This window comes from Cricetulus griseus, chromosome 6 (assembly GCF_003668045.3).
Source record: "Cricetulus griseus strain 17A/GY chromosome 6, alternate assembly CriGri-PICRH-1.0, whole genome shotgun sequence".
Taxonomy (NCBI): Eukaryota; Metazoa; Chordata; class Mammalia; order Rodentia; family Cricetidae; genus Cricetulus; species Cricetulus griseus.
Genome location: NC_048599.1, coordinates 6,972,341 through 6,993,568, shown reverse-complemented (window position 1 = coordinate 6,993,568; position 21,228 = coordinate 6,972,341). Strand labels below are relative to the sequence as shown.

At 49.2% G+C, this 21,228-nt stretch overlaps 2 protein-coding genes across 5 annotated transcripts in view; one reads left to right on the top strand and one right to left on the bottom strand.

Annotated features, from left to right (window-relative positions):
* Fam210b (family with sequence similarity 210 member B) overlaps positions 1-10,004 on the top strand; it is a 17,628-nt gene extending 7,624 nt beyond the window's left edge. For 2 of the 4 annotated variants that reach the window (XM_027423278.2, XM_027423282.2), the window contains 2 exons: positions 226-393; positions 9,734-10,004. In XM_027423278.2, coding sequence (XP_027279079.1) covers positions 226-393; positions 9,734-9,821 — 256 coding nt within the window. In that variant the 3' untranslated portion in view covers positions 9,822-10,004. Of the gene's footprint in view, positions 1-225; positions 2,992-9,255; positions 9,371-9,733 lie in introns of those variants that run through there. The other 2 variants (XM_027423279.2, XM_027423280.2) reach the window with 2 other exon arrangements.
* On the bottom strand, positions 3,435-21,228 carry Aurka (aurora kinase A). The gene is made up of 9 exons (XM_027423276.2): positions 21,090-21,228; positions 19,167-19,213; positions 15,387-15,627; positions 13,821-13,875; positions 13,020-13,211; positions 12,196-12,334; positions 8,469-8,617; positions 4,339-4,513; positions 3,435-4,239 (listed from the first exon to the last, which is right to left on the bottom strand). The coding sequence occupies exons 2-9, from the start codon at positions 19,206-19,208 to the stop codon at positions 4,054-4,056; spliced, it is 1,179 nt and encodes a 392-aa protein (XP_027279077.1). The 5' UTR covers positions 19,209-19,213; positions 21,090-21,228; the 3' UTR covers positions 3,435-4,053.

Below are 21,228 nucleotides of genomic sequence, written 5' to 3'. Positions count from 1 at the left end.
GTTCTCAAAATGATGAATATGTGTGATATAACATGTTAATTGGTTTAATTTAGCCATGCCATTGTGAACATACTGTATTCTGTATCATAATTGTGCATGACTTTATTTATGAGCTAAATAAATGAATGAAAAAAAAAGTAAAAATACTGTTAACCTTCTAGGCAAATCAGTTTTATTCCTGTAATCCCTGGCTGTAATGTTTTCTTTGCCTCTTTCTTCCCCCAGTGGCGTCGACATGTCTGCACTCCTGCTTAAGCTTGGCTTTAAAGAGTCGCTGGTGCAATCCAAAATGGCAGCAGGCACCAGCACATTCGTGGTGGCCTATGCCATCCACAAGCTGTTTGCACCTGTGAGGATCAGCGTCACCTTGGTCTCTGTGCCCTTCCTTGTCAGGTACTTCCGCAGAGTGGGCCTCTTTAAACCTCCAGCTGCCAAGCCATGATGAAGCCAGTTTCTTCTGAGCAACAGGACTTTGGGTTGGTGTCAGGGTGGGCGGCGGGGGGCAGAGGCTAATTGTTGTGTTCCTTGTGGGTTAATTTTACTTTTGCCAGCAAAAATCAGGCGTCTTAATTTACTTTTTCTTTTTCTTTTTTTTTTTTTTTTTTAATGATCCTCAAAGAGCCATGTATGTGACTTAAAATGTCACCTAGGCTTCACAATAAATCAGGTGTGGTGGTGCAGGCCAGTAAAGCCAACTACTGAGAAGGCTGAGGCAGGAGCATCTCAAATCAAGGCCTGTTGGAGCTACTGGGCTTAGGGTCAACAGAGAAGACAGGGCTGAAGGCATTAGCAGTAGAGCCCTCACCTGGCATGCAAAGGGCCTAGATTTGATCCCAGTACAAAAAGAGACCACCTACAAAATGCTCCTTCTAGGTCATTAGACTGGAGTCTGTGGCAGTGCCCCATGGGTCTAACCTCTGCTCAGGTTCTTAAGAAGCAATGGTTAATTTGCTGGCTTTTTAAACTCCCTCTCCCCTGATTTGTCACTGGCAGCAACCTGTAGTTTAACACACAGTATTCTGTAGACAGCTGCCAGCACTACAATTAGTGAAGCAAAAATTAACAATCCGTAATCATAATCTACATTAGCTCCAAGCCCTTGACACTCACAATGATTGCTTCAGGGAAAGCGAGCCAGGAACTTCAGGTGGGCTTCACGGACTCTGAAGCACCTGCGTGTCTGCATGTGCTGGGACTGCTTGTCTGAAATCTCATTGATAGGGGGCAGAATCGTAAAACATAGAAACGCTGCCCAGTCCTCATGTCATCACTTGGCTCCTAACACCCGTGTTTAGGGGAACTCAGATTCTCACAGGGAAGCTGGAAGCATCCTAGCTTTCTTAGACAATCCACTTAGCTATCTAAAACTTGAGACATTCCAGAACTGACACGATGTTTACAGTGTGCCACTGTCTAAGTTTTTTAATTGAATTAAGTAATATGCATGAAGTGTTTATATACCACTTTCAAAAAAGTGGAAAATATTGTTTGTTCAAAATGCAAGACAACCATGAAGTACCACAAGCCGAGGGGATGAGAGATGTCTTATTGGGTTTTATTGCTGTGGTGAAACACCATAACCAAAAGCAACTTAGGGCAAAAAGTGTTGACTTCACTCACAGGCCCATGTAACAGTCCATCATCAGAAGGAACCTGGAGGCAGGAGCTGATGCAGAGGCCATGGGGGGAGCTGCCTACTGCCTTGCTCCTCATGACTTGCTCAGCCTGCTTTCTTACAGAACCCAGGACCACAGCCCAGGGATGACCCCACCCATGATGGACTGGGCCCTCCCCATCAGTCATTTAAGAAAATGCTTGCCCGCAGCCCAGATCCTCTGGAGGCATTTTCTCAATTGAGCTTCCCTCCTGATGACTCTGCCTGTCATCAAGTTGACATAGAACTGGCCAGCACAAGAGAGCTGGTGTAACTGCAGTCCACCACAGGAGGGTAAGTGTAGAGGAAGGTCAGAGTAGAAACTAAAGCAGAGGCTCAGACTGAGGCTGCCTCCTCCAGGAAGCCAGGAGCAGCTGGAGCAGAAATTGGCTCCATCACTCAGCCCTCCGCCCTGTGCAGGCTGCCCTTGGGCCTTTGTTATGTCAGATCCAAAGGAAAGTCCAATTCCCCAAACCCCAAAAGACAGTCCAAATATCCAGAAATGGGTTCAGCCTGGACTACAGGATTTCTGGTAGTTAGACAAAGCCAGGATTCCTCAGGAACTTGTAAAACCGGTTCCCCTCTACCAAAAGGAGTCATTTCCCTTACTTGACAGAAGGGACATATGGCTACCTGTGGCACCTATCAGCTGTCAAAGCTCATGCTGGTATCATAAGCATCTGACACACGTTTCTAAGTCCCTGCTAGCGTCCAGCTCTTCTCTCCTCCTTTTCCTGAAACTCCTTTGGGCCCACAGGGTTCCCTTCCCCCAGCTGCTCAACCTTGTCATGAGGCTAGCTACTCTTCCTCTTCTTGGCTCCCACTACTATGGTCTCGCTATTCTCTTAATGCAGGCTTTCACTGACTTAACATCAGGATGCATTACAGAAACTAATCCCAATGACAGCCAGGTAGCTGAGCAAGATGTCCCAGTCAAGACAGGTGATGCCTTGTGTGGACTAGATGGGCCTCTCCATTGCCGGGGTGGATCCCCACCCATCCTACTCTCCCACTCAGGTCCCTAAGTAACACCTATGCAAAGAAACACATTGAAAATAGCAATAAAAATACAAATTGTACAGCATGGTCTTCCAAGCCAAACCCCACTCTCATGCCTGTGCCCACAGCCAGAACCAGGGATGAGTTGAGAGGCTGAGAGACTAAAGCACTATATAAACAAAGCTACGAAAGCAGATCTGCTCCCGTTATCCTTAGCGGTGACCTGGAGCAAGGAAACTATTTTAAAATGTGAGCCATTGTTTGCCTGTAGTTTTCTAAACAGACCAAGTGAACAGCTTAAGATTCTGTGAAACCAATAAAAATCTTTGTAAAATGGTGTGTTTTGTTATCTGCCAAACTGTCACTGCTGCCAGTTGGGGACAGCACCAAGTGATGTTAGCATGAGCTGCAGGCGGCAGTGCCCATGCTGGATCCCAGTCGTCAATCAGTTAACGGCAGCTTGGGTGGACAGTACTTAGGGTAGTTAGTGTAGCTCAGGACCAGGGGCCAGATCTTATCTGCCTCTACAGCTCCACTCAGGCATGTTCTCAAGTGTGAGGACAGTCCAGTGGTCACTTGCATGTCCCGTCACCTGACATCTAGTGTCCTGCGTTGGCTGTGACAGCTTCTCTAATTCCAAGCTCCCCTCCGTGATGGACAGAACACTGGCAGCTGTATACGTGACATGGTCAGAACATATCCAAGAGACCAGAAAAGCACACCTGCTCACTCTGGCCAGCAATGAACAGGTGATCAAATGATTGCCGTCTTACTCCAGGCAGATGTTATACACATATTTATATATTTAACAAGTTTGCATACACGACACAACATAAACAGCCCTTAACATCAGAAACACCCGAGTCAGGTCCAGGGCAGGTGGAGCACAGGCCCTGGTGTGGTGGCTGAGGAACGGAATCCCATAAAGGCTTACAGAGACTGAAAACAAGTTTTCTGAAGGGGTGCCACTTACAAGGAAGGAAATACAAATCTTTATTTTAACATTTAAAAGAAAACTACATACTCATTCCAACAGCGTTCCCAGGCCTGGCGACCCAATAAGTTACACACACACTCAGGCACTTGAAGGCTAGATACAGGTGGTCACTGGGGAGGTGAGGAAGAGTGGTAACTTTCCCAGTGAGACCCCCACAAGGACATCTTGGGGACATAAACCACAGAGACTGCTGCAGTGAGTCTTCCCTCCAGATTGCTGAACCAGGAAAAGCAGCATGGTTCATGGGGCTTGGGCAATGTCGCATGGTCAGGTGGGACCTCCTGGATGCACGGCCAGGGACTGGCTGCTCCGCAGGGTGTTCTGAGGGCAACGATGATGGTCCCCAGGTCTCTCTTGATGGGGCGTTTCTCACAGCTGCACAGAGGCCAGGGTTCCAGATTCCCTAAGATGATGTACTAGTTAGCTCTTTGCTTTTTTGGCCAGCCGAAGGTTTTGAGGAATTAGCTTTGACCCAGGGATGCTCAAGGACTTCTGCTAGTGTTAGCCTCTGACTTGAGTTGTGCTTTAACAGTCTTGAAATGAGGTCCCTGGCTCCCTCAGTCACAAAGTCAGGGAATGTGAACTCAACCTGCAAAATAAATGACAAAATGACACTAACAAGAGTCAGAGGTGTGCACCAGTCAACAGCAGCCCTCGGCAGGGCAGGGACTGAGGAGCAGCGCCTTACCCGTGATATCCTTCTGTAGGTCTCCTGGTGGGTGTGTGCCTCGAAAGGAGGCATCCCAACCAGGAACTCATAGCACAGGACACCCAGGCTCCAGAGGTCCACCTTCTCATCATGCATCCGGCCTTCAATCATCTCGGGCGGCAGGTAGTCCAGGGTGCCACACAGTGTGGTTCTCCTGAAACCAAGGTTGACGCACTCTGACATACATGATCACGTGGTGTGAGCACCCCAGACCCAGGAACTGCTGTCACACAGGTGCTCACCTGCATCCCCACTTGTAGGGAATGGATGGCAGGGAGTGTGTAAGGTCACACGCTAGCCACCACGCCTCCCCCAGACCAACCCCAGGACCTCTTAGGAAATCTAAAGAAAACAATGTTCTTCTCTCATCCCAAAGCCAGGCTGGGCTTTGAAGCAAGACCCATCCCAGAAAACAATGACGAAGTTGCTATGCAGTGTTCTCTGTAAACATTCTTTGGAGTCCGCATGAGCTCTCAGGTCACACCTGTAATTCCAACATCCGGTAGGATGAGGCAAGAGGACTGACAGGCTCAAAGCCAACCTGGGCTAGTGTGAGATTGTCTCAGTGAAGCGGGGATAGAAAAGGAAAGTCTTGGAAATACAAGGGGTCATTTTAGACGGTGCATTCTTTGGGTATATGCCCTAGAGAGGAATCGTTAACAGAGGAATCTAAAATGGCTGGAAGAGCTCAACATCCTTGGCCATCAGGGAAATGCAACTCAAAACCACTCTGAGACACCATCTTACTCCTGTCAGAATGGCTAAATCATAACACTAATGACAGTTTATGCTGGAGAGGATGTGGAGAAAGGGGAACACTTCTCCACTGCTGGTGGGAGTGCAAACTTGTACAACATTTTGGAAATCAGTATGGTGGTCTCAGGAAAATGGGAATCAGTCTACCTCAAGATCCAGCAATTCCACTCTTGGGCATATACCCAAAGAATGCACATTCATACAATAAGGACATCTGTTCAACTATGTTCATAGCAGCATTATTTGAAATAGCCAAAACCGGGAAGCAACCTAGATGTCCCTCAACTGAAGAAAGGATAGAGAAAATGTGGTACATTTACACAATGGAGAACTATTGAGAAGAAAAAAAACAATGGAATCTTGAAATTTGCAGGAAAATGGATGGAACTAGAAGAAACCATCCTGAGTGAGGTAACCCAGTCACAAAAAAGACAAACATTGTATTACTCATATGTGATTTTTAGACATCAAAGGATTACCAGTCTACAATCCATACTGCCAGAGGAGCTAGGAAACGAGGAGGACCCCAAGAGAAGATTGCATAGTTCCTTGAAGAAGGGGAGGTGGACAAGAACCCCTGAGCAAAGTTGGAGTGGGGGGAGAAAGGAGGTGGGAAGAGAAGAAAGAGAGTGGGGAGGAGAACAAGAGGCCTGAGACAGGGGAGGAACAGAGGAGGGCAAGAAAGGAGAGGCCTTCATAGAGGGAGACAGTGCACGTGTGGAGAGAGGTCTGGCGCAGGGGAAATGTTAGGGGATCCACAGGGATGACCCCAACTAAGAATCCAGGCAGTGGTGGAGAGGATGCCATTGATGCCCTTCCCCTATAATGAGAATGATGTCTACCCTGGATACTATTCCTAGAGCCTTCATCCAGTAGCTGTTCGAAGCAGAAACAGGCACCCACAGCTAAGCACTGAACAATACTCCTGGAATCCTTTTGCAGAAAGGGAGGAGGGATGAGCAAAGGAGCCAAGACTGCTGGAGAAACAGTTGACCTGACCTAGTGAGAGCATGGAGACCCTCGTCATAAAGCTGGGGAAACAGCATTGGACCAAACCAAGCACTCTGAATGTGGGCGCCAGCTAGGAGGCCAGGGCAGTCTATGAGACCTCTGACAGTGGAGCCAGTCTTTAACCCTAGAGCACAAATGGACTTTGGGAGCCCATTCCCTATGGAGGGAGACTATTGCAGCCCAGATACAGCAAGGAGGGCTTAGGCCCTCCCCCAAGGGAACAAGGGAGGGCGGGAGGGTGAGGGAATGGGGGGATGGATATTTAAATATGAGTGCCTCTAAAATAAAAGATAATAATGAAATGTAAGGGGCTACAAGCTGCGGGAGGCAGTCCATACTGCATCAATTTCACTGGGATCTTTAACCCTTCGGCTGTTTTAGGTTAGGGAGTTTAAAGATTTCATTTTTATTTTACATGTGTTTTGCCTATCTGTCTATGCACATAAATGTTGTGTCCAAGGAGACCCAGAAAGGGCATTGCATCTCCTAGAACTGGAGTTACAATTGTGAGCCACCACATGGGTACTAGGAACTGAACCCAGGTCCTCTGCAAGAGCAGCCAGTGCTAAGCCACCTCTCCATTTTTTAAAAATTTAAAAATTTTTTAAAAAGCATTTTGCTACATGAGCCCAGACTGACCTCCAAGGCCCCCTGGCCCCAGCCTTCTAGCTGCTTCTGGGATTGTAGGTGTTGCCACCACACCTGGCTGAATTGTTTTCAAGACAGTCTATCCAGACTGACTCCAACTTGAGGTCCCCTCCTCTCTCAGCCTGTCAGTTCCTGAGATTAAAGTGTACACCAGCACACTGGGCTCAGTTAAATTTCTCTCTCACACTTTCAACAGAGGGAGAGGGAGAGGTAGAGGTAGGTGTGTGTGTGTGTTTGTGTGTGTGTGTTCTGATTTAAAAGTAGCCATAAAATTCTTAAGCTAAAATTCTTAGCTTAAGAAATCTAAGAATTCAGCTAACATTAGCGGCAGTGACTGCAGAGTGCCTCTGTCTTAAGGAATGCACACTGAAAACATCTTGATCTACAACTGACTTTAACTATCCACGAAGCCAAAGCCACAGTGCCCAGTGCTCTGGGATGGAGCAATGGACTCTGCTGCCATCACCAATCCAGCGTTTTCTATCCACTTGGGCTTTGAAGACCACAGCTGGAGCAAGCCGGGAGCACAGTGGAGGCCCCTGGTGCTGAGATGGTGTGGGGCACACTCAGACATGTCTGTGCCCCCACAACCACTCTGGGATCCTCAAAAGGTGGTCCCCAATAACCAGGCAACTATGCTGGGGACTGAGTTTGAGAGGCAGTTGGAGCAACTGTCAAGATTCATACCTATTATCTCTCCTAAAACCTGCAAGCTGTGGCTTTACACTGGAGTCACCACAGTCCTGGCTAATCACACAGCCCCACACACTATAGCTCTCTGGTGTTTGTTTCACTGGTAGGCAGGAGCGCCCACTGATGTCATCAGTTCAAAAAACCTGCCACAGTGCAGCTGGAGACAAACAGAAGTGACCTTAAATGATGCTACTTTTTAAAACAGGCTTTACATTTTTTTAAACAACATTTATTTGCATTGGGGTGTATGTGCACCTATGTGAGGAAGCCTTCCACAGGAGGACAATTTGGCTGGAGTCAGTTCTCTCCTTCCGCCAAAATGGTGCCAGAATTTAACTCAATCACCAGGCTCGGCAACAAGCACCTCTATCTGCTAAGCCTTCTTCTCCTCCAGCCTCCACTAGGCTTTTAAAAAACATCATTAGGTAATATTTTTAAAAGTAGTCCCAAAACCGGCAAGACCCTGACAGCAGGAGCCCCATGCACATGAATTCCAAAGCTATTCAAACCCAAATTCAATTGGCAAAGCTGGGAAAGTTTGCCTCCTTTTCAATTGTTGTATTAGATGACGTCTCTGCTTCAGCTTTAAAGGGGACAGTAAAGGTCCATTCCTGCTGTTGACACAAGAGGCAGGCATCCTCAGCGGTGCACCCACACCACGTGGTTTCAAAGTTCCAGACAACCAGTGCATGGCTCTGCTCTCCACCCCTGGTAAGGTCGAGCCCCTCAAGAGCACATCTCTGTTTATCAACCGTACATAACACACCTCTAAATTCATCACCCTCTTCCATTAGCCTCTGGGGACATTCAGCATCCGCCCACTGAGGCCAGAGCCCAAAATGGTCACAGAAAAAAACTTATCAGTTCTACATTCTCCCTAAGTATTCCTAGGTCAGCCAAGGCCCCTTATTTCAGAGTAGACTAGCATTCAGTTAACAGTCCCCCACCCCCACCCCCGTCCAGGGCTTCTGCTAACTGCTTCCACCTCTGGAATTGCATACCTGGAAGATGGAGCATGCACAGACCACCCAAAGTCTGCGATCTTCAACTCCCCATTTGGCCCAAGAAGCAGGTTCTCTGGCTTAATGTCTCTGTGAATGACTCTCTTTGAATGACAGTACGATAGAGCGTTTGCCAACTCCGTGATGTACTGTTGGGGAAAGCATCGAAGTGCAGGGTCAGGTTTATGTAATGCAGTCAGGCAACTGTGAAAGTTGATCTAACAGAGAGAGACTAACACGTTTTTCAGCTTTTGAAGCAAACACTGTAGACAAAAGGGTAAGTCTATAATCACAGCTGCAGACTGACAGACTCACTCGGGGCTCAGTTAACACTAAGCTAATGCCAGTAATGTGACCTTGTAAGGCAGGGAAGGCATTGGTATAAACTGAATTAGAGTCCTACCAGGTAACTGAGGAAGAACTGCACCATTAGCAAGTCAAACAGTCTAGCAACCTTTAACCATCTAAAAGGCCCTGACCAGGTGCACAGACCCGGAAGGAAAAATCCCACAGTCTGCTTGGCATCCCATGACAGGATACCCAAGGCAAATATGTCAGGCTTTAAGTCAATCCTTTCCTACTAAGTCCGGGGCCTAGGCTGTAGTTCAGTGTAGCATGCATGATCTCAGAACAAGAGCTGAGGGTGGTGCAGTGTGTCCCTGTGTCACATGCGGATGTAATTGGGGGAGGGGGGGGACACCTTTGTTTTCCCAAAAGGAAAATAAGGCAGAAAGAGAAGAAAAAGAAAAAGTCATTGTCAAATAGGACATTTTTCATTCTTTTGTAGCCCACAATGGAGACCAACTTTGGAGCACAATGAAACTGACACTGCACACTGTCAGGCAGAGGCAGTGACCTGACTCCCAGAGCCATCGGCACCTTCGGAGCCACCGGCAGCAGGGGTGAGGGTTAGCCAGCACTCCCTGGAACCACGTCCCTCACACCTCTCAGGCTGTGAGTCTAGGGCAGACCTAGACCCCTTACACAGCTCTACAGTTATTTAAATCATGTGAAAAGGAAATAGGTGCGAACGCTACTCTGAGTGATGAGGAATCTAGAAAGAAATATGCTTGACTTATAGCCAAATGCACACACTTAGACTGAAGCCTTAAAAGGACAAGCGTGAACACGTAGAGCATATTTACATCCAAGCTTGGGTTCTGAAGTAGGATAACTCAGGAAACGGAGGGATAATTTCCTATTAACCTTTGAGAACAAAGTTGGTCAATCTGATTTCTTTTTGCTTCTCTGTTTTGTTTTTCAAGATATGGTTTCTCTGTGAAACAGCCCCGGTCGTCCTGGAACCCATTCTACAAGGCCAGGCTGGCCTCAAACTCACAGAGATTGGCCTGACTCTGTCTACCAAGTGCTGGGATTAAAGGTGCTTGCCGCCACCACCTGGCTGGTGATTTCTTTAATGGCCAATTAAGGAGGGGACACTCAGGCTGGGAGGAAATACCTGCAGGACGCACAACAAAGGAGCTGAAGGAACTAAACCAACGGGGAAAAATCACTATAAATAAAAGGGATACAGGACCTCGTGACGTATAAATGACAAACAGCCAGTGTCACGTGACACTGGGAAACCACAGATCAACTGGGAGAGACCACTATACCCTGTCTGTCAGAACCACCGATGCCCAAAACCCTGGCAGCAAATGCCAGAGGGGGTGCTGGCATTCAGTGACAAAGCCGCCACCAACTGACCCAAGCACACTGTCTCACACACACTGTGTCACACACAGTGTCACACCCACACAGTGTCACACCCACACACAGTGTCACACCCACAGTGTCACACCCACACAGTGTCACACATGTACACAGTCACACACATGCGCACACACCGTCACACACACAGTGTCATACATGTACATACATTGTCGTACATACACTGTCACACACGTACACACAGTGTCACACATGCACACACTGTGTCACATACGCACACACCCTGTGCCACACACACACACACACACACACACTGTGTCACACACGGACATACACTGTGTCACACAGTGTCACACATACACACACTGTGTCACACATGTACATACATTGTCACACATGCACACACACTGTCACACACACATACACTGTGTCACACGCACATACACTGGAATGCATAACTAATGAGCACACAGTGGGTACTGCTCTCACCGCTGGCATGCAGCGTACAGTGCAGCCAGGGAGAGGCGTGGCCACAGTGGTCCACACGGAATCATGAGCTGAAGCATCAGGCCAGCTGGCTGCATCGGGACGCGTGGACACTGATCGCTACACATGCACCCCGCCTCTCTGCAGTTGAGGACACAGAACATCAACAGCTCAGCAGCAAGGGCTCCAGCAATAGTCACTGGACCTCAGATTCTCCAAGGAAGGAAAGAAGGGCTGCTTCTTAGGGCAGCACAGAAGAAAAGGCCGGCCAGCACTCTGCACCAGAGAGAAAGCACACATCTGGCCCAAAGCCCCGCAATGGCGGTTTACATGGGAACCAGGAAGAGCTCCCGGTAGCCAATGCTGGGAACAACAAAATAGAGTGGCACTGGCCAAACATAAAACACATCCTCTGCATCTTTAGTTAAGGACAGGAGGAAAGGCCATTCTTCCAGAGGACGCAGGTTCAGGTCCCAGCATCCACATGGGTGTTGGCAATCATCTGAAACTCCAGCTCCCTCTTACAGCCTCTGAGCATGTGGTACACAGATAAACATGCAGGCAAAATGTTCCTATACATAAAATAAACCTAAAAAGAACTAATGAGACAGGAAAAGCAAACTCCTGGCCCAAACTCCAAAAAATTCACACTCCGCTTACTCCTCAGAGCGAGCTGTATTTAGCAGCTCTGAGTACAGTATGGGTAGGGAGATATTGGCTTCATAGTAGAAGCAAGACAAGGATTACCCCAGGCACAGGACACTAAGCTTGGCACCTAGCAAGCAGTCGCATTACAAATGCACAACGGTGACTGTCAAGAGTACACTGGGAACTAAGCTCTTCCTCAGTACCGACGCTCCTTCTAATCACCGTGGCAGTGTGAACGTCATTGTCCCCCATAAGCTCATAAGGGAGTGGCACTATTAGGAGGTGTGGCTTTGTTGGAGTAGGTATGACCTCGTGGGAAGAAGTGTGTCACTGTAGAGGCGGGATTTGAGGTTTCCCATGCTCAAGATACCACCCAGAGTCTCAGTTCACTTCCTGTGCCTCCAACATGTAGGACTCTCAGCCCCTCCTCCATCGGCCTGCACAAGGCCGTGCTCCCGGCCATGAAAGTGGACTCAACTCCGAAGTGGAAGCAAGACACCCCAATTAAATGTTTTCCTTTACAGGAATTTCCATGGTCTTGGTGTCTCTTCACAGCAATGGAAACCCTAACACACACACACACACACACACACACACACACACACACACACACACACACACACGCGCGCGTAGACACACAGACACACAGACGCAGGCACGCAGACGCAGGCAGGCAGGCAGGCAGGCACGCACACACCCAGAGTAGATGACAGGGAGAGGGGATCTACATTATATACATTTTCACACACACACAAAGTTACAAGCCACCGCTCTATGAGGTCTAAGCTGCGTTGACTTTTTCAGCTATTGTATTCTACGAACCCTTTCTAGGAAGGAAGACAAAGTCGACTGCACCATGAAGAAAGGCGCACTGAAAGGCAAGGAGAGGGAGCATGAGCCCGGCCAGTGAGGAGGCACTTACTGTAGCTGTCCTCTGCTCGTCAAACTTGGAGAGTTTCTGGAGCTCTCTATAGACAGTCCCGAGAGGCGCGTATTCTAGAATCAGATAAACTCTGGTGGCGTCATGGAAATAGCCATACAGCCTGAGGATGTTGGGGTGCCTGCAACAAAGAATGGAGAGGGTGACACCTGGCTTCAGAGCCACTCAGGGTGTTCTGAGTGTGACCCTGAGGAAATAAACCCAACGGGATGTGTCAGAGCACACACGAGATTTGGATGCTGAGCCCACCAAAGAAAACGACACCTTACACATGGGTTTCATTCACACTGCTCCCTTTGAGATGTCTTTATTCTTAGTGGGACTTGTGGGCTGAACACCAGTCTCTGTGTGTTGAGGAGGAAGGAGTTTCTTCTCAGGCATGAGATTTGCCAATGGGAAACATAACCGACCGAGGCAGAGGGCCGGCAATGGGCAGGTGCCAAGTGGCTGGGCAGCCTGCCGGAGGTGACAGCACCACTCACGGTCCCCATTCCCCCCCTGCCAGGTGACAGCAGGCCAGACAAGCCAGATGAGACCAGAGCTTCAGGACTGGCCCCTGAATCAAAGTTGGAAAACACTGAAAGCAGAAAGGGAAAATAGAAGAAAACAAAATGCACTGACTTAGCCAGGACCTCCCCTAATTCTGCCCTCCCCCCCCACCCCGAGGAAAGAAAGCCCAGTCAACAGCTTGAGTGATGTTTTCCTTGGGGCCACGTCCCTGCATCTATGGGAAATGCCCCGAGATGAGCGGGGCGCAGTCACACTGGCTTGGCTCCCTTTCCTCCTCCGGCAGGGGGAGCACTCACCGAAGGTGGGACTGTATCTCCACCTCCCGTCGAAGCTGGTGTTCTACCCCAGCCTTCTCCAGCTGCGTTTTAAACAGCACCTTCAGGGCCAGAATGAACTTGCTTTGCTTCTCCCTTGCCAAATAGACATTTCCAAACTTTCCTTTACCCAGTGGGCGGCCAATGTCAAAGTCTTCCAGAGTCCACTGCCTCCTAAAAAGTAATGTGAACATTTAAAATACGAAAAAACCTCTACCATTTGCCAATGAGCAGTCAACCTGCCAACCTGTTCATGCTCAACTACATCCAGTCCATACAGTTAATAAGCACTAACCGGAACCACCAGAATGAGCCACAAACCTTAAAGGCTAACTTCCCAGCCCAAAGTAGCCCTCACTCCAGAATACAGACAACCCTCACCACCACAGGACAGCAACAGTACAGACAGCACACCCTTGCAGGACCTCCCTGCACAACCCCAGAGAAGCCAACAGGCTGTGGGGCAGAGTCACTCTGGTGTGAGATACAGAGCCACTGTCATAGGTGAACCAGGACAGACCCAACAGGCCATTCCAAACGGCCTCGCAAACTGTGTAGAAGTTCACTGAGTTGTCTAGTCTTCCAGTCGGTGCTGCATATTAACGTGTGGTGTTTTTCTATTTACTACCTTTTTAAATGATAAAGTTTTAATAAAATTTTCTATGAAAAGCATAATTAAAGAACTAAAAATTAAAGAACTTTGGGTCCCCTGGTAAATTTGCTTTAATGGGGATGGTGGCCTGCAGCCAGATGGTACTCCGGGAGATGAGGAAGAAAGCTTACTTTTTTGAGTCTTCTGTTTTCTGCTTTGATGCCCGATCGTTTTCAGAATTATTTCCTATATGAAATAAGTTAAAATACTGTTTTTAGAGCAACTATATAGTTCTTAGAGAAAAAAGAAGTCTGTGAACAGAGATAAGTCAAAGGATAGTCCCATAGCGGGGCATGGTGGTGTACACCTTCAATCCCAGCACGCAGGAGGCAGAGGCTGGATTGGATCTCTGTGAGTTTATCAAGCATGATAAACCTGAGCCTTTCATTTTCTTCCCTGGGGAGACTACTAAATCAGAAACCACAGCCCGTAACCTGACTCCTGCCACATGGGGTCTCATAATTCCTAAGGTAAATATGAGCAGGCCCCCCTTCCCCTCCAACAAGACCAGGACTGTCCATCCTTGCTGGAGCCTTTGCCCAGAAAGAGCTTCCAGAGAGAAACCAGCAGCAGCATCTCCATCCTCAAGCTGCCACCGACAGCCACCTTCTCCACCTGCAGTGGGGGCAGCCGACCTAAGTCCAAACTAATGTCTCCTCAGGATTCATTCTCGACTCATGTCATGTCTTCCCCTCACCACTGTGGGGCTGAGGACCATGACTCCACAATGTGACCGGAGACCAGAAGAAGCTACCCAAAATACACCTTAACCTCTTCTGTCCTGCCAATCAGGAGCTGCAGGCCCAGAAGACCCCTAAAGACACAGGTGCACTTCTAAGGGACAGACAGCAAGGGGACAAAGTGGGCGGGCTAAAAGGCTGCATCCGCTCCTCTGTCCTTCCCAGCTGGTAGCTGCCTCTCTCTCTCCATTGGAGGACCCAGGCCCCTCTCCATTGCTGGAGCTCAGGATCCTACATAAGCTTCAGCCATCTGACCCTGCCGCAGTCACCCTTCGGGGGACCAGTATATATGTACACAATTTAAGTGGGTTTCCTCCAGACTGCCTGCCTGCCATTGGCTTACTTTACAAACTCCTCTATCCCCTTATATGGACCCAGCTCAAGTTTTCTCTCTTCCCACACTGTTACAGCTGCCACACATCCTCCAAGTCTTACCTCCCAATCATCTTGAATCTGCTTCCTAAATGAGGCAGCAAATTCACCCACACCTCTCAAGACAAGTTAGCTGCTGCGTGTTAGCCCCTTCTGTAGATGTGTACCAATAACTGGCTGTCTACGTGAAACGGCTGTAAGGGTTGTGGGGATGCAGATCTAGGCTATATCTCTGATCTTGCAAGCAAGCACTCTTGAGCTGCTAATTAATCATCAACATTAACCCTGCTCCAGTCACTGCCGTCTGAGTTCAGCCTTGCTCTCAGACACACCAGCAGCAGCAGCAGCAGCAGCAGCAGCAGCCTCTGCCTTACAGGCAACAATTCCTTCTGCTCCAAAGAACATCCAGTAGCTTCCCCTTGGCAGGGCCGGCAATTACATCTATAATCATCCCATCTTCTCTTCATCTTCAGCAGACACGGTATAGAAGCTAGGGCATCAAAGGATAAACACCAATCTACCCACTTGCTTTTTGAGCAACAGCTAAAAGAATGACGATCCAAGGCAGTGAAAAGACTGGCTTACCAGAGTCCGCAGGTGATGCCTGCTCACTCTTCTGGGGGTCACTAAGCTGGGATACTGGCCGAGGAACGCTGACAGCTGGCAACTGCTTTGGCACTGGCTTCTGACCTGAGACAGCTTTCTGTGCTTGTGAAGGGACACGGTGGGAGGAGTTGGAAGGACATAGGACACGCTGGGCCTGGCCACTGCTAGCAGGAATCTGCTCTGTCACCAACACTCGTTTTGGACCAAAGGGACCTGTGGTCTGAGACAGAGAGAAAGCAGGCATTATGACTGATGGTACCCTGAGAACTCAACCAAGTTTCTTTTGTAAATCTAACAAAACTCATAAACATGGTGGATAATAAATGGAAATGGGGGCCGGAGAGATGACGGAGCAGTTAAGACCACTGGCTGCCCTTTCAGAGGGCCTGGGTTCGGTTCTCAGAACCTACACGGTGGCTCAAAATCTGTAGTTCCAGATCCAGGGGTTCTGATGCCCTCGTCTGGCCTCCTCAAGTGTCAGACACACACATGGTACACAGATATACATGTAAGCAAGCATTCATTCACATAAAATAAACAAATCTTTTTTAAAATAAAGTTAAAAGGAGGGGGAGATGAAGCTATTTTAAAGTGTGTGTGGCAAAAGTGAGGACACCTCCCACCCTCGCCCCAAATCCTGCTCTATTAACCATTCGAGAACTAGGCCTCTGCAAGGTTACGATGCCAGGGATGCTGTAATGCCCACACCTGTAATCCCAGTCCTTGGCAGGCTGAGGCAGGAGAAGCACTGAGCCCTAGACCAGCCTCAGTGAGCCCATCTGTCAGCAGCAGACTCAACTGTTATCAAAACCTTGTTAGGATTTTGTTTAGGAAAAAGACTGAAGGAAACCCATGACTGTACCCAGTACCATCATCCGCAAGCAATTCTGCAAAGCAGTCTAAACTTATGGTTATGCAAGTTTTCTATAAGATGATTAATGGCATTACTGTTCAATTCCCTGATTTCACTTCAAGAGTACTTAACCAACAGGACCTCACTACATAGTCCTGACCAGCCTGGAACTCACTGTACAAAACAGATCAGACTCTGTGTCAGGCCGCCTGCCTCTGCCTCCCAAACACTGAAACTAAAGGAGTGCAGTGCCCTCCATGCCCTACCCAACAGAAATAGTTTTTAAGAATGTAATCTCCACCCAGGGTTTGGAGGCCCTGGAAGTACACACCTTTAATCCCAGCACTTGGGAAGCAGAGGCAGGTAGATTCCTGTGAGCTCAAGGCCAGCCTGGTCTACAGAGTGAGTTCCAGGACAGCCAGTGCTACACAGAGAAACCCTGTGATGGGGGGATGGAGGAATGTAATCTCCAAAACTAAAATGCATAAGAAATTATTAAGAAGTTGAGTTTTCAATAGGAAAAAAAGGGGAACTCTGACACAGAAGAAACAAATGTAGGTTCCTGGAAGAATCATTATTACTGCACTGCACTGTAAGTAGGACTTGCTTCTGTTTAAAAAGAGGCTCAGGATTCACCACCCACTGAGACGGCAGGAGGCTGCAAGTGCAAAGCCATCTCCTGCAGAAATGGAGGCCACCGCACAAGAGGGCTCCAGGCAGGGTCAGGAAAGGGAACACCAGAACAACTTTCACAGGAACTGTCCCTATGGCTCAGTGGATGAGGGCTCTTGCAGCCAAGCCTGACAACCTGGGTTAGAGTCCCAACCCACATGGTAAAAAGAACACACTCTGGCATGGGTGTTAGTATTTAGGTACCAGTACTGGCCTGCCCTTGGGGTTCTGACAGGACTCGCCCTCAGCTGCAGCCACTGAGAGCACCACGTGTGCACACTCACTATGTTCCCTTTTAAGAGGCCCCACCCCCTCCCATCCCCCTCTCTCCCCCTCTTCCCTCCCCCCTCTTCTCTCCTGCTGCTCCTGTCTCCAAAGGCCGGTCTCCGGTCTCCCCCCACCTCCCCCACCTCTTCCCCCCCCTTTCTCCTTTTTATGATCCCTTCCCCCTAATAAAAAACCCTCTGATTCAACCTTGTCTCATGACATCCATTTTGAGTCTGCACTGCTTTTCTTAAATTACAACATTGGTTCCCTAACCAGGAAATGCTCTCCTGGCATCTCCTCCTGCCCGAAGGCAGTTTGAGGCATGCCAGCACCCTAGAACCCGGTTCACAAACGACAACCTCACTTCCATCCAAAATCATCCTGATTGGTGAGCCACTCCACCTTCCCCACCTTGGCTATTCCCACAAGTGAGGACTCCTCTGTCTTATGAAAGGTATCTTGCCTTTTGGCCTGGTTAAATCCTGATACAACTGGGCTCTGAGTCCTTGGCCCCACCCTTTGTGTGATGACCCACTGGGTGGCTTATGCCAGTCTTAGACCCTCTGTTACTTTAGCCCCTGCCCCTTGACAGACAAAATCACCAAATCGGCTTGTGCCTTTCTCACTTGATAAGCCATTGGATCACTGGGTCGTGGTGGTGCACGCCTTTAATCCCAGCACTCGGGAGGCAGAGGCAGGAGAACCTCTGTGAGTTCAAGAGCAGCCTGGTCTACAAGAGCTAGTTCCAGGACAACCTCCAAAGCCACAGAGATCCCGTGTCTCAAACCCCAGCGCCCCAAAAAGCCACGGGATCTTGTTCTGTCTCACTCATGTGGAATACGCCTGCCAAAACCGCTTCCCAGCACTCTGTAATCACTTCATGCTGGGACCCTACCCAACTGCTTCTCCTTCACTCTCTCCCACCTGCAACAAATCTGACGGCTTTGTCTTCCATCCATACCAACAATGGGTCTCTGGTGGGGTTATCCACTTCTGACCATTCCCAGAGATGTGAGACATTTCTCCAGCACAGTTCTTTCCTCGCCTTCTGGCTTTTCCCGGAGTCTGGGTACCAGACGACTGTATCTCTCAGGCTCAGAATCCTTGGCCCCCACCCTTTGAGTGACAGCCTGTGCCAGTCTCGAAACTGGCCCTCTCTGAATTCCTGGGATGCTAGGAATTGCAGACCCTTGGGTCTTACTCTCTGCCTCACTCATGGGAGCTGTGTCACCATCTATGCCTCCTTGCTCCTATTGAGATGTTTTTGGAGACCCACGGACCATTCCTAATCGGCTACTGTTGCAGTACTACCAGGTGTTGGCCGTAGAGCTGGAGGCACAAGACTACCAAACATGCCCAGTGATGCTGTGGTGACGGGAAAGGACCAGGCGCTTTACGCCCTAGGGTGTTGATTTGGATTCACCAAGAACGGCATTTTGCCAGGTTCAGGAGGCACCTTGATGGTTCCACAGAGCCTGGACAGTGAAGTGAAACAGCCAGCTACTCCAGGACATGGCTAGCACCCCAGCTTTCCTAGGTCCCCCAAAGATGAACGATGCCCCCCAGGTCAGCAGGAAGTAGTCTTGAAAACACAATGGTCTCATCCCCACCTCACCTGCTACCCCTTTCTAATGACTCATCTTTTTATAATAAGAGGGAGGAATATTAGTATTTAGGCATCTATCCTTGGCCTGTTCTGACAGGATACGCCCTCAGCTGCTGTCAGCTCCCACCCTTCTTTCTTTCTTTCCCTCCCTCTCTCTCTGCTGGTGCTCCTGTCTCCCCCTCCCCTATTTATGATCTCTTTCCCTAATAAAAAGCCCTTCTCTGCTTGAACCCTGTCTCATGCCATCTTTCTTGAAGGCTGCTTTTCTTAAATTACAACAATGGGTGCACACAAACAAAATGCATTTCATTTCAAAACAACTTTTCAAAATTCAATTGTGATTACAGGTAATTCTTTTTACCTTAACAGGCCTGGAAACACAGTTTTCTTTACATCTGTCCATGTCACCTGAAGAGAGAAACAAGAGCCTTTCATTGACAGGAAGCCACGTACTGCTGTGCTCCGCAGTCACTGCCTCTGACAGACAGGCCTCTGTGACCTGCAACCTCACACTTCCCACTGACAATCCTGCACCCAGCTCCTCACATCCTCTCATTCTCTTCCCTCCTGGGCTTGTTCTTTCTGCTCTAAAACATGATGCCCAGCATATACAGCCTGCTTGGGTTACCCATTTGCTGCACAGCTACCCCAGGCCATGGTCCCATCTCCCATAACCCTTGAACAACAAAGCTCACCTACTCTTTTCCCAAGCCATTCCCATTGGGCCTTTTGAATCCCACGGTATTGCCAGTCTCTCAGCTTCCCCTACGGTGGCAAACCCAGCACTAACTTGATTCCTGGGGAACAGGTTTCAGCCAATCACATTTGCCCATTTCCCAGTTTATCTATTACCTTGCAAGCTGTCACTTCCTACCCTCCTGGCTTGGCCTCATTTTTTCCCCTAATCCCAGTCCTTCGCCTTCTCATCTACATCAGATGACCTTCACAGATCCCATTCAGCCAAGATTTACAACTCCATGTAAGAAAAGTTCTCCTGACACAGCAGGAATCAGCCTTGGGCTTCCCTTTTCAGATACGGGTTGCAGTCAGGACAAACACCTGCTTGCAGTCAGGACAAACACCTGCGTGTTATTGAAAAGCCCCTACTGCAAAGATGGGGGAGGCTAGGCAGGAGATGGAGGCATTAAGTGAAGGACTGGGGCTGTACCCACCTCACCTGTAGGAAGCCTGTAGGAAACGGAGCCCTGGGACCAGATGCCAGCTTGGCTAAATGACCTGCATTTTAGCTTTCCCATGATTAGCTATACCAGGATCCTATCCCTAAGATATTTCTATTTCCTACATTTGCAGTGGAGCCAGGATTTTGTTTGTTTGGTTTGAGATGGGGTACCTCTGTGTAGCCCTCCTAGGTAGTCTGGAACTCAGAAGTCCTTCTACCTGCTCCCAAGTGATGGGATTAAAGGAATTTGGGACCATATCAGTCTTGTATTTGTTTTTGAGACAGTGTTTCATGTAGCCCAGGCTGGCTTTGAACATGCTATAATGGAGGATCACTTTGAACTTCTGATCTTCCTGCCTCCACTTCCCCAATGGGAATTACAAACATGGTCACCGTGCCCAGTGTATGCAGTGCTAGGATTTGAATCCAGGGCGTGGTACACAAGAACTACATTCCCAGATAGGCCTCACTTTTGGGAAGGGCTCTCACATTGTATCGGAAGCTAGCTTCAAACTCAAGGCTACCCTCCTGCCTCAGACTGCTGATGTGAGCAACCACGCTGGGTGTGGGGATGGGGAGATGACTTATTTTTGTTTTTTTTTGTTGAGTCAGGGTCACAGTTCAGGCTGGCTTCCGATCTGCCATGTAACTTGTGATCCGCCTGCCTCCACCTCCTCACCATCGGAATTAAAGGCGGGGGCTACCATGATGGTTTAGGCAGTGCTGGGGGCCGAGCCCGGGGCTTCCGGAATATTCTACAAGCTGAGCTTCCGCGGGTCTACACCGACACCGACTGCTCAAAAGGCTGCGGTGAGGGGGCAGCACGACCCCGGGCGTCTCTACAAGGGGACCCCCGCCTGGTCCCCACTGAGCCGCAGTTGCTTCGTCCATACCACCGCCATCGGTTTGCAAATCACCCGGTATGGCCGGTGGTCCGGGTCCCATTCCCACCAGAACCTAAACCCAAGGAGGGACGAGGCCACCTGGATCTCCGCTGCACCGATGCGAGCCCCGAGAGACAGCCCGCCACCCCCGGGCCCCTCTCCGCCCCGCGTCGCTCTGCAGCGCCCAGGCTCTCCCTGGCCCGCCGGGTCCCCTTCCTACCCCGGGGCAGGATCGCGTCTCCAGCGAAGACTCCAAGCGATTCCAGGAGCTCAGCCGTTACAATTCAAAGGTTCTCCTTTGAAACAGGAGTTAAACCCTCTCCTCCGGAAGCTGATTGGCTGGAGGCGAAGCGGCGCCG

Excerpts from the sequence above, each read along its gene's own strand:
- Aurka (XM_027423276.2), bottom strand. The coding sequence starts at position 19,208 with ATGGACAGATGTAAAGAAAACTGTGTTTCCAGGCCTGTTAAG. Across the intron at positions 13,212-13,820 it reads AAAACAGAAGACTCAAAAAA|GAGGCAGTGGACTCTGGAAG; the intron begins GTAAGCTTTCTT and ends ATTACTTTTTAG. Across the intron at positions 12,335-13,019 it reads GAGATACAGTCCCACCTTCG|GCACCCCAACATCCTCAGGC; the intron begins GTGAGTGCTCCC and ends TCTTTGTTGCAG.